The sequence below is a fragment of the Sinocyclocheilus rhinocerous genome, unplaced genomic scaffold (genome assembly GCF_001515625.1).
Source record: "Sinocyclocheilus rhinocerous isolate Xijiao unplaced genomic scaffold, SAMN03320098_v1.1 scaffold1399, whole genome shotgun sequence".
Lineage (NCBI taxonomy): Eukaryota > Metazoa > Chordata > Actinopteri > Cypriniformes > Cyprinidae > Sinocyclocheilus > Sinocyclocheilus rhinocerous.
This window is the reverse complement of record NW_015634038.1, coordinates 570136-583631: the sequence shown is the minus strand read 5'-3', so window position 1 is coordinate 583631 and position 13496 is coordinate 570136. Positions and strand designations below refer to the sequence as shown.

Genomic DNA, 13496 nt, shown 5'->3' with positions numbered 1-13496 from the left:
AAAAAAAAAAAAAAAAAATCTTTGAAATCATGATTGCATTGCATTTTGCTGTTTTTCAAATCCCAAAAAGTTCACTTAAAAAATTGAGTTATTGAGCTGTTTGGCCTCTTTGAAGGAATAGTTTACCCAAAAATGAAAATTTGCTGAAAATGTACTCACCCTGTAGATGAGTTTCTTTCTTTATGGGAACAGATTTGGAGAAATGTAGCATTCCATCACTTGCTCACCAATGGATGCTCTGCAGTGAATGGGTGCCGTCAGAATGAGAGTCCAAACAGCTGATAAAAACATCACTCCACATGACACCACTCCAGTCCATCAATTAATGTCTTGTGAAGCCAAAAGCTGCATGTTTGTATAAAACCAATTCCAACATTATGACATTTCTAATCTTGGCTTCTGGCTAAAACACGAGTCCTCTATCCATAATAATGCTTTCTCCAGTGAAAAATGAAGCCAAAAGCTGCATGTTTGTATAAAACCAATTCCAACATTATGACATTTCTAATCTTGGCTTCTGGTCCTCTATCCATAATAATGCTTTCTCCAGTAAAAATGTCATCTCGTGTGAATCAGGAGAGAAATATGCATGGACCAAGCACAGTTTACAAGCCAAAACAGTTTTAAACAAATATGTGGGTGGATTTTGATGTGATAGGACAACAGGGGATGAACTTTCTTACTGGAGGAAGCATTATTATGGATTATGAATTTGACCAGAAGTGGCAGTTTAAAGTTAAAAGATGGATTTGTTTCTTACAAACAACCAGCTTTTCTATTCATAAGATGTTAACTGGTGGACTGGAGTGGTGTGGATTACTTGTGGATTATTGTGATGCTTTTATCAGCTGTTTGGACTCTCATTCTGACGGCACCCATTCACTGCAGAGCATCCATTGCTGAGACACTGATGCAATGCTACATTTCTCCAAATCTGTTCCCATAAAGAAACAAACTCATCTACAGGGTGAGACATTTTCCGCACATTTAAATTTTTGGGTGGACTATTCCTTTAACTACTTTAAATTTTGAGCCACTTGTGGCTTGTCAAAATACAGCTTCAAAATATATTCCATAACAGAATAATAAGCACATTAGAAATGGCATAATCTTAACAAGGCAGTTTAAACCACACTCTATTAATTTGAACTCAGAAATCACAGATTTTTAGCATAAACAGTTAATGAAACCTTTGAGTTTTGAGTGAGAATAAACCACTGAGTTTTTCATGACATAATCTTAATCACCTGGTTTCACGGATGAAATGTTCAGGCTATCGAACCTGGCAACATTATGATGAGATGTCCAGTCTGCATTTAGGCAATTATCATTCATAAAACATTCAGACCAAGCCTAGGAGGACACTCAATGACTGAACTAGACAGAGCAAGCTCTCATCCTCATCTGAATAAAAGGAAGAAGGACCGAAAGCTTGCAAAGACACAATATCTGAATGCTTACAATTTAAGCTGAACTTAAAGATCAAGAACACAACAAACATGGATTCACATGTGATTTCTATGTTGAGTCTTTTAGAGAGACCACTGGAACGTTGTTCTCACCAACCGGTTTAAAAACCGTTTCTTATCAGACTGTCTCTCTTGCTCTCTTTATAGGGCATATTTTTTCAGCTTTCATTTTGTGACACTATATATGGGTAAAATCAGCTCCTCTGCTGCAGTACCGTCCTCTCTGTCATCACAAAACGTAAAATTAAACAACTGATGCCACACACGAAGATCAGTGTCAGCACTGCAAGCTGGAACAGTTTGTTGTCCTGGGTCGCTCTGCTGTCCGTAGGTATGAACCTGTGGCTGTTCTTTATTCAAGAAATGTCAAAATAATCCGATTATACAAGTACACTTAAGTAGAATAACACTGTTTTTTTTACTTGCACAAACTGTAGATTGAAAGTGACCATCTGTCTATATATCATTACTGTGGCATGTGAAAAAGGGATTGATGTGCACTTGAAGTGTACTTCAAATCTTAAAAGTAAAAAAAAAATAAAATAAAACTGTACTTGCTGATAATATAATATTTTAAAAATAAAATACCACTTAAGTGACATAAAGAGAGACACTTTGATGTTTCTTAACACATTTAAGTACACTTTTAAAAAGTGCACTTTGCAATAATGTCAAAAATAAAAGTTTTACTTTAAAGTACATTTAAATCATTATTTTTTAATAATCTTTTGTCATGCTTTAAAGAAGTACACTTATTTTGATGTGTTGACTAAGCTACAAAATTACATATTAAGTACTTCATTTTAATTGTAGTGTTTTAAAGTTAAAATATTTTAAATGTGCTAAATTGCAACTTCATCATTACAAATATGCGATTACAAATATATTTAAATACATTTAATTTCACTAGAAATTACATTAAAGTATATTTATTTATTTTTTTTTACCATAAAAAGACATCAACATAAATAATTATGAAATTGCATATAAAATGTACTTAAGTTCTACTTAAGTGAGTCAAGAAGCACTTGAGTGCTAAAGTTCAGCTAATTGCATTTAATTTAAATTTTAACTCTTAATAATTGTTATTGTATTTAACATGCAACGTGTCAAAAAGCATTACATTCAGTTTGACTTTAGTACATTATTTCCATAATAAGTACTCTTTTAAACAAAGGCTAGCATCGAAAATATGTGAAAGTTATTTAGTTTTATTGGTTTTACCTGATTAGGAAAGAGTATATTTTATTACACCTGTCTAACATGTTTATGTTGTTTATTTTTACTTAAATGTTGTGAGTGATATTGCTATGGGCAAGCATTGATCATTCTGGTTTAAATAAGTGAATTCTACTGTAGCGCTGACGTACAAGTATGTTGCATGATTTTTTCCCAAAACAAAAAAAAAGCCGATTTCATTGGTCAACTAAATAATGCAGTCACCTGTCAAGAAAAGATCATACTCATCAATTTAAAGTTCACACAACTGGTTTGAATCATGCAAGTAAGTCAAATATTAGCAGGTTGACCAGGAAAAAAATAAAATGTTAAAATGATTTTTGTAAAATTGCTTGCTTTTGCCGTTGGTTCTTCCAGTTCTAATGTTAACATTATGTTTGCAAACTCATCTGCCGCAAATGATATGTTTGCAATCCAATATTCATTAGTATTCAAACGGTATCAAAGAAGCTTAAGTTCATATACAAAGCTCATTTATTTTTGAGTGTTTCAAGAGATACATACTTGATAAAGACGACACCTCTGAGGTTCTCAAAACCACAAAAGTACTGATCTGCCATTAAAGAAAGGCTTGGCTGTAAAGGCAAGGGTTGATATGTTATATATAATGTTCTATACATTTTTAAATATGCTTATTTTTAATTAGGTAATTTAAAGGGATCATCAGAAGCACTGTATTGGTTTTGATTATACCAATCAATCAATGAAAAGTGGGTCAATTTTAATTTCACGTCGACTTGGAAATCTGTAAGTTAAATATACACTCAATAATTTTCTGCCAATTATTATTAGCCTTTTGTTTACGCAAAGGAATGAACAAGATGTTTGAGAAATTACATTGAAAAGATGTGTACTTACACGAGAAAGCCAAATTATTTTTCTATAAAAATTTTTTTTTTTTTTTTATTGGACATGGGAGTAGGTCACTCCATAATGTGCACCAGCCGACTACTAATTAATATAACAATAATAGTGCTACAGGAAGCATATAATTATTGCTTTCATCCAATTGATAGGCGAATCTCTAGGATCAGGTTTTTATGGACATTTTTGAACCCATAATAACGTAATTTAGGTATGATAATTTATATTGGTCTCATAAACTCATAAACACTATCACATCACCCTCTCTTTCTGCTTTCTACTGCAACATCAGGAGTATAGAGTTCCTGTTACTCAACTGGTAGAGCATGACACTAGCAATGGTAAAGTCTTGGGTTTTTGCATTGTAAAAGAACTTCTTTACTACATTCTATTCAAAGTAGCATTCAACATGATACATGATACAGCACCAATAACATACTCCAAGTTAATTGGTATGTATAAAGCATGGGAAAACACCTTTCAGTGGTGCTGTGACGCAGGTGTGAAGGGGGTTATCTAACAGCAGAAGAAGAAAAAAACTATTTGAAAATAGTAATTGATGCCATTTTGGCTAAATTATTAGGCTATATGTATAAAAATACCAACTAATTAATATAATTTTATTTCATTTATGTTTATAAATCTGTATGGTCCTCGGGCGCACTAATGCGGAGACGCACAATTCAGATTCCAAAAAACAAAACAAAACTGAAAATGCATGACACGAACAGAAGGATGACCAAGGGATGCTGGTGTAACACTAATGCATGTTTTGTCTGTGATCGTCCTAACCTGTCAGCTGGAGGACCTGTGCGAGCCACACGACCGCGAGAAGCCCGACTCCGCAGCAGTAGAAGCGCCGGATCGGTCGCCGTCTGGCGCTCCGTATCACCGACTTCATCCCGCTCCGTCTGTTCCGCACCTCTGAATCAGAACATGACCGCCGCAGATTCCTCCGGTTATAAGGCGGGGCTGATAACTACCTTCTTACTAAACTAAACTTTTGGGTTGCCTTGCTTTTCTTCATCACAGCCAACCCTGCGCTGTTGCGAACTATTTATACGCATCGTTCAGCTAAGAGCGCGCGCGGACCTGTCGTGTAGGCGCTCAGGTATCATCTGCTTCAAAGCGCGCAAATGCGCTCGCATGCCATTGGTCGTTGTGAGTGGTACCCTCTTTCGCTCTCTCTCCCTCTCTTTCTGTCTCTCTCTCTCTCTCTCACACACAAATCGCTTGAGGGCGGCTCTTGCCAGTAGTCGTGCTGTAATCGTGGACGACCAATAAGAACACTCTGGGAGGCGAGAGACTCAAATCTCTGAGACTGATAAACTGGAACGGAACGGTAGCTTCTTTTTTCCCCCCTTTTTCCCATGTTTAACATTTTTGATCACTGTAAATGACCTTATTTCTGTTAATGTTATCTCGTAGTTTCATACACTCTAAAAAAAAAAAGGGGTTACACTTTACTTGAAGGGGTGTGATAGTTCTTTAAAGGTTCTTTAACTCTCTCTTAGTCTTTTAGTTTAACTGGGGAAAGGGTTAAAACAACATAAAAATATAGTCTATTTCTTGAAGATATAATTTTTTTTTGCCCCCAAGGCCCCCATAAGGAAATATTCCAGGGCCCCCACATGAGACCTTTGACCTTAGAGGACCTCTCCAACAACTTCACACATTACTAACCAGTTAGACTTGAGATACTTTAGATACTTTATTTCTGGAGTATCTAAAACAGAAGTTCTTTGTTGAGAATTAAGGTTTAGATGTTTTTTTTTTTTTTTTTTCAACTTACCGTTTTGGTGAATAGTGTTTGCTTTAGTTGCCTCTTGACCCTTGACTTTCATTTTAAATTAAAATACGTTTATCTTTGGCTGTTACAGTAGTGTTTATAAAGCACATATTGGATGGCAAGGAACTTATGGTAAAATCATTTCATGCGTCTGAGTCTCTGGTTGCATTTTACCAAAATCTGTAATTTTTTTAATGAGTTTTATATTATTGCAGTTCTATGATACAACGTGAGAAAATTGTGTAAACCACTTTTAGAATTATGGGATATAAAAAGGTTTCAGTTCTGTCACTCATAGACATGAAGAATCAGCACGTGAACATCAGAAATGGTGACAAAATATTCTGATAATTTTGATATGATTTTTGAACATCACAAAACAGGGCAGTAAAAAGTCACAACAAAAATAAAAGCAAATAGTAAGAATAAAAGAAAATACTAAGCAATACAATGCAGCTGCATAATTTATTCATGTCGCAATGCATGCTGGGAGCCATGGATGAGTTATGATTGGTGCACCATTGTTGAGAAAAAGTGCTATATGGCACCTCTTATGGTTCTACATGGCACTTTTTGACAAAGTGCTATATAGCACCTGTAAAAATAGGTGCTAAATAGCACTAAAAGTGGTTCCCCTATGATTACAAGCCAACGAACTGCTTTTAGTGCTATATAGCACCATTTTTTTTAGAGTGTACTGATGACTTTTATATTATTCTGATTTGAAAATTAAAAGTATGAGGACACTTAAGTGACTTAAAGAGAGGCACTTTCATGACTGTTTGTTAACACACTTAAGTACAATTTTATAAAGTGACCTTTGTAATCATACTTTAAAGGTTTGAATAATCTTTTTTTGTGCTTTAAAGAAAAACACTTATTTTGATGTGTTTACTAACATACTAAAGCATATGTATTTGATTATAATTTTAATTGTGGTGTCGTTTTTATATTCCATTTAAAGTAAATATATTTTAAATGACTAAACTGCAAGGTCAACATTACAAATGAGTATTTGCAAATATATTTAAATACACGGCATACAAGTAAGTTTAAACATTACTTACAAGCCAAAACATTACATTCAGTTCAGACTTAAGTATAGACTTTGAAATACACTATATTAATCTTTTAAAGTATATTATAAAAGTAGTGTACTTCTTTTTCACAAGGGTGTCCTACCAGTAGGTGCAGCCCAAACTTTGACTGGTACTGTATAGTTATATCTGTATAAGGCGATAGCTTTTACATGTTGTTCATTCAAACTATTGCTAATACCTTTAGGAATCCGTAATTCTTTGTGGTTGCATTTAGTTTCTGCATATTCAAAGTTGTCACAATAATGATACACTGGAGGACCAGAGGCCAAGTAACATTTTTAAGCGAACTGAAACCAAATTGCCAACGTTTAGAACTACACTAGCATATATATCCTTAAAGATAATTGACATAGAAAACAAAAAAGGCACAGTTAAGTAACTTTATACCGATGTTCACCACAAGGTGGCGATGTTTACAGTGTGTATTTGCTCTTGCTCTTGGCATACTTCAACTCCTCACTGCAGAATATATGTGATAATACATCTGAGATATGTAATGTTATATGTTAATATTTTGGTCAGATATGTATTATACTATTTGATCATGAAGCCAAGTGAAGACATCTGTTTCATCTCCATGCCAAAATACTCATTTACGTGATTCATTTTCCAGTATGCAGTGAAAAAGACCAGACAACAAACCAACAAACGTGATCCCTGTTAAAATGGTCGAGTCATGTTTTGATGTTTTTCTAGGGGCCTTTAGTTTAGAACACTTCAGTTTAGTTTTAGAACTTTAGCTCCCACAGTTATAGAGAAACCATACACACAACTCTAGTGTTTCCAGAGCACCCGATTAGCCACAACTTCAGCATGATATCAGAGACATGTTTCTCTTCCATGTTCTGGAAGATATCACACAGCACACTCAAGACAAATAAAGACGAAACCCAGAGTATTGTTGTCATCAACAGTCCGCACTTAACAGACATAGCACAGAGAATGTCTTTGAATGCACAGTGTCTCTAAAGTTGGCCAGTTTGCAACCAGGACCTTGGCGAACCGCTAAGTGAGCTGCAGTGAAATGAATTCCAGCCATTTTAGCTTGTATCTCTGCAAAGCCTCTCGACCTGGATGAAGGAAGCCTTGCAAAGACAGAGCTCCTTGTGATCCCTGCCAACCCGTCAATCATAATAGCACAGTTCAGTTTAGTTGTACACTAATACTAGTGCCTATACCAGGGATGTGTTTCCTAAAAGCATCATTAGCTAACTGTGGTCAAAAGTTCCATTGTTACCAACGAATCTGTGTTTCCCGAAACCATAGTTCAAATGAACATTCGCAAACAGCATTGGACACTTACGTGGTTGGAACTACAGTGCTCTCAACCTGTAGTTAGAAGTATAGTTTCTTGTTAGTAAGGCATGTATTTTTAATATAACTCCGACTGGATTCGTCTGAAAGAAGAAAGTCATATACATCTAGGATGACTTGAGGGTGAGTAATTTATGGGCTAATTTTCATTTTTGGGTGAACTAACCCTTTAAGTCAACATTCAGTTCACTTAGAGAAATGGAGAAATAAATACACTCACTTTATCATAAAAGCACTGCCCTTGAAATGATAAGAGCTATATTTAGGAAATCGCAATGCTTGAGTTCTACGTCCATAACACTGTAGTGTAACATGATCAGATTTCTGAAATGGACATTTCCTAGTTCAGTGGTCAAAAGAAACCGATGAAATCTCACGTGTTATTTTATGAATTAAAAACGGGGACAATACTTTTTCATAACAATTGCTATTGATTAATGATTATTATGTTGCCTGTATTAAAGCCCTAAGCATTTTAATACAAGTCACCTAAAATCACACTATGAAAAATAGTGGACCTAACCATTGCAAACAACAAACAGATCAAAGCAGCAAAATTATGACTTTACAAAACACTTTACAAAAATAAAACAAAATGTATTTAACATACCTTTTCAGACCTTTTCTTGTGAATGTGAATTTAGCTGTTTCAAGTATTTACATGTTTTTTTTTTTCACTTATCAAGTGTTATGCGCTATTGGAAATGGATCAATAAAAATGAGAAATAAATAAATGTAATGAGCAATAAAATAAATGGAAATTAAAAATAAATAAAATACATGGAAATGAGTAATATTTTTTATGTGCATTTTTAATTTTTAATTTAATGCAATTTTAATTTAGTTGAACTACTTTAGTTCAATTTAATATTTATTAATATTATTTATACTCATCGACGTGTACTTTCACCCATGCTATAGTTAAGATGTGTGTGGGAATACTGCCTTGTGACAACGAAACTTTTCAGAACGTTTAAAGTTGTGTGCAAAACAATCCCGTACCCTGTTCAGACCGTTATATAATACATAAAAACAGTATTACTGTAATTTAACATGAATAGTTAGTACGTGACTACTTTGAAACCGACAAATTGATGATAATAGCGCTCTTTTCTCATCCATGTCAAGTTCTTCATGGCTAAAGTTTTGGCGCGCCACCAAGTAACCAGTGTAGCTCTCTGTTGGAGAAAATAATCACTACACAATTGCTCAGGTACACAGGTAGTTTTGCAGTGTATTTGATTTTACAGCATTAACTTAACCCCTTTGTCTATACACAATTAAAGGAATATTACAAGCTAAATAGACCACAAAAAGTTAGTTCACCCAAAAAATAAAGTGGCATCCACAGTAAATATTTTTGAATTATATTTCAGTGTGTAAGAAAGTATAGCAAATGTTTTAAGAGTTCAATCAAAGTACTATAAACGACACATTTCTGACACCAGCTCATACAGAAACAAGTTCAGTTTTTATTGCCAGGATCCCTCAGTTTCACAGATGCATTACATGATCAATCCCTATTAGTTAAAAGAAACAAGTACAGCTCCAGTGATCACCATACCATTTCTTTGTGTGTTTTGACTGGACGGCATATTCCTGTCGGTCCAGTCATTATTCTTTCCGGATATCTTAGATCAGTGTGCATAGTGTGTGGGTTTGTGGTTTGCCATACACCTACATTTTTTTTGTTTTATGTGACAATACTTATTTATAAAAGTGCCTGCTAACTAGTGATTCTGTTTTGGGAGCTGATCATTTATGGGATTGGTAGATACAATGCTATTTATTGGCAGATTTGGCAATTTAGAACAGTCACTGACATAATAGTAACTACTAACATGGACTAAGCTTTCTCTCTAAATCTGTCCTCGGGCATGACATGACATAAAAAAGAGCAACACATCTAGGAATGGTCACTAACAAAGTGGAAAATGCACATTCGTAGGAGTGGTTTGGATAGTCTGCAAGAGGCTTTTAAATGCACAGTCCGCAAATGCCACAGTTGTAGTGGAACGACACAAAATTTGGCACTACAACAATCCACTCGTGTTTTTCCAAGTTCATCTGCATGATTTGCTAGGCTTGACTGTGGCTTTGTTCCAGAGAAAGCAGGACGTACTTTAAAAGACCTCACAGATGCTTCAATGCATAATATAAGCATCACATTTAAAACAAAAGGACCAACATTTTGTAAACAACAGTAAAACTGAACTGTAACATGAATCAAACAGTAAAGCATTACCATATGATGAAAAGCATTTATGGCTTCATAAAACACCATGCCATAAAAAACACAGGGATTAGTTTGACATTTACAAACCTGTCCCTTTAAAATACATTTAATCACAGATGTGTTTGAAAGAAATTTAGTCTAAATGCATTCTTTTTTTTTTTCTTTTTTCAGAAAGGTTTTGCTGAAGAAGTGGCCTGATCCAATCCATAAATAACAACGAAAGTTATTTTTAACTGGAAACCACTTGGGTCACCACAGCAGTCAAGAGTTAGTTAACATTTCAGTATCGAACAAAAGGTAAATTCACAATACAGGTTTGACAATAAAAATAAAAAAAAAAATGATAAAACTGTTAAGAACATGAAAAGATGGAATGTTACATAATTTTTCAAGCAGCCATGGTTGAGTTCCCTGTCCAGTGTAATTTCAGGAGTTTTCCACTACGGAAAATGTCTTAACGATTGATATTATTCCAGTAAAACAAAATATGACCTGCTATCATGTCATGCCTTAATATTCTTACAATTTAAAATAACATTAAAAAAAAACATTCATTGGCTCACAAATTTGCATCCCTTCCACTTCAAATATACATATCTAGCAATAACATCCACATTTTCAAGATTAATAAGTTATTACATTTTTATAAATACATACACAGATACACAAGGTGGCTTAGAAATTGCTTGTCGCACTGGCGTGCTTTCACAGCCTCCTATGATCTAAAGGACTATGTCGCACACAGATGAACAGGAAATAGTTCTTTTACACTGCTCTTTAGCTAAGTAAATCCCACAAAATGCATCACCGATTGCATCAGTGTACTTCCTGTCTGTTTGCATTCTTCAAACTCAACAAACGGCAACAACTAATCAGCAAACTCATATTCCATCTGGATACAGTTTTACACACATCAGAGGGAAGTAACACTTATTTTGGCTCTACACTTCTTCACAGAGAGGAATAAAGATATATAGATTTCATTGTAATACATCAGAATCTGCTGGTACCAGGTTATCACAGTGACTCTAAAATAAAAGCATTTGAAGGGGAGATGACGTGTATGATGTACAGTAATGCTGAAGGATGGTTATTTAACATTTCGTTTCCCTTTGCGGTGGCGCTGTGCATTTCGCTCAAGTCCGGCATGTTTCGTGAGTGTGTGTAGGCAAGAGTCCAGTCATTTTGTTCTTCTTCTCATCACATTAGCAGTGCACCTTTAGGTGAGGTAAAGAGTGATATTTGGGTGCAATTAGGAAAGACACAAAATAGCAGTTTTATAAATATGTGCTGTCTCACAGTTCAACATAAAGCACTCTAGGCAATTTGTGTGAGAACAAAGTAGAACTGGTCTGGCTTGTCTCTTAAATCTTTGTGAGAACACTTGAATCAAATTGGCTGCAATCTTTATTAATAGAAATGGTCTATTTTAAGTCATGCTTTCCTTAGTAACTTAACACTAAGAATGGTTTTCTTCTCAAATCAAGAGCTGTTCAGATTCAGTGGGATCAGGCATAAGGCTTCATACAAAAAATAAAAAATAAAAATAAAAAGAAATGATAAAAATCACGGCATACACTTTGTCCCATTACTAACATCCAAATGGACAGTTCTACGACTGTGAAAAGGCATGAAATTAGCATTTTTTCCCCCTGGTATGTGTCATAATCATAAAATATACAAAACAAGTCCAGTGAATTATTCCAGTGCTGAATTCTGATGCCTGAATTCTGAATTCAAGTGGCTATTTAAAGCAGGAATTAATTTTAACCTCAAATGTTCAGTGCTAAAACAAGAAACATTTTACCGATTACCACAGAAACTAATTTCGCCTGGTCTCGCATTTTGTACACTTGTGAAAAAGGCATACACTTTTAAAAAGTATAAGTATATATATATATATATATATATATATATTAAAAATTATTATTACAGAAATTATACACTTAAAAAGAACAAACTTAAGTGTGTATTGTTTTCAGACACTTAACTGCATGTTAATTAAATTATTAATTGCAATTAAATGAAAAGTTCATAATTGTTATAGTTTAAATTTATATTAAATGCAATTTATAATTAATGCAATTGCAATTAATTTATAAAAAAAAGCAAAAAGCACTTAAGAGTGTCTTTTTGACCTACTTAAATAGGATTTCTAACTTAATGATTCTATTGTTTTGAAATATGGTTAAAGTACTGCTGAATGTACTGACAAGCATTTATGATAAACTAAAATATAATGTAATTTCTAATGAAACATATTTTTTAATTGCACATTTGTAATTTAGTACATTTAAAATGTATTAACTTTAAATGCAATATTGAATAACACACTATGGTTAAAATTATAATCAAGTGCTTTGCATGTGCTTTAGTATATGAATAAACACATCAAAATACGTGTACTTCTTTAAAGTACGACAAACATGATTTTAACTGATTTAAAATGCACTTTAAATGAAAACTTTTAAATTGACATTCTTATAACTTTTTAAAAGTGTACTTAAGTGTATTAAGAAATATCGTCATGAAAGTGTCTCTCTGAGTACACTTACAGTACCTTTTATTTCATTAAGTCAAGTTTTTTTAAATGTACTTTTAAGATTTGAAGTACACTACAGGTGCACATTCAATACAATCAAGCGCACTTCTTTTTCACAAGGGTAGTCACAAACAAAAACAGGTTTACCAAAATGCACACATTTGATGATTTTCGCTCTTGGTGTTGTCACTCTAGAGATAAGCAAGAAGCATTTAACCCACTGCCAGCAGAGAAAAAGGCTCGAACGGGCTCTGCCTATTTCTGATACTGTGATGTTTAATAGAGGGTTACAATTACACTGACATGTTAATAATTTTCCTCTAGTATATACACTGAAGCCACCGATTTCAACACAAATAAGGTATCTAATTAGAATGTATTGCTCGGTATCTGGACACGATCGTTTGCTTGTGACCATCCGGTTCACTATGTAGGAATCGGATGAAAAATACTTAAAGATAATATGATTTTGAACATTTATTGTCACTAAATGTTTTCTAAAGTCGAGTCTGAGGGTTGCAAATGATGACTTTTGGGCATTCTGATGTTTTTGAACAACATTAGCCAATGATTAAGAGTTTCCTACCAGATCGGATCTTGCACCACAGGCTATCGTTGTTAACACGCTGTCACAGTGATGGGACTATGTAAATCTAGCCCAGAAAACCTTTTAGGGTGCAACAGAGATGTTAATAATAGTAAGATTCATTTGAGTAAGAACGTACTTAAGCCGACCAGTTTGTTTGCGTGCACTTTTCTAGTAAGGCTTGTCAATGTTCTTGTCACTTAAGGGACATTTTTAGAGATTTGCTAACATTTTCATTGGCCTTTTCATGCGTCTTCTGATCTTTCTCGCTGCCATGGTTTGGCCTTCGATGCTAACATGGTTTGTTGACGTTGCAGAGCAGTTCGGTGACTTTAATGAGCCGTGCCACAGTGCTCT

The 13496-nt window shown here is 34.3% G+C and overlaps 1 protein-coding gene across 1 annotated transcript in view; it reads right to left on the bottom strand.

Annotated features, from left to right (window-relative positions):
* Window positions 1–4672, bottom strand: part of LOC107745309 (sodium/potassium/calcium exchanger 3-like) — a 33969-nt gene extending 29297 nt beyond the window's left edge. Inside the window, exon 1 of the mRNA XM_016559169.1 lies at window positions 4365–4672. Within this exon, the coding sequence (XP_016414655.1) occupies window positions 4365–4473 (109 nt within the window). The 5' untranslated portion in view covers window positions 4474–4672. The remainder of the gene's footprint in view (window positions 1–4364) is intronic.
* Between the last annotated feature and the right edge of the window lie 8824 nt (window positions 4673–13496).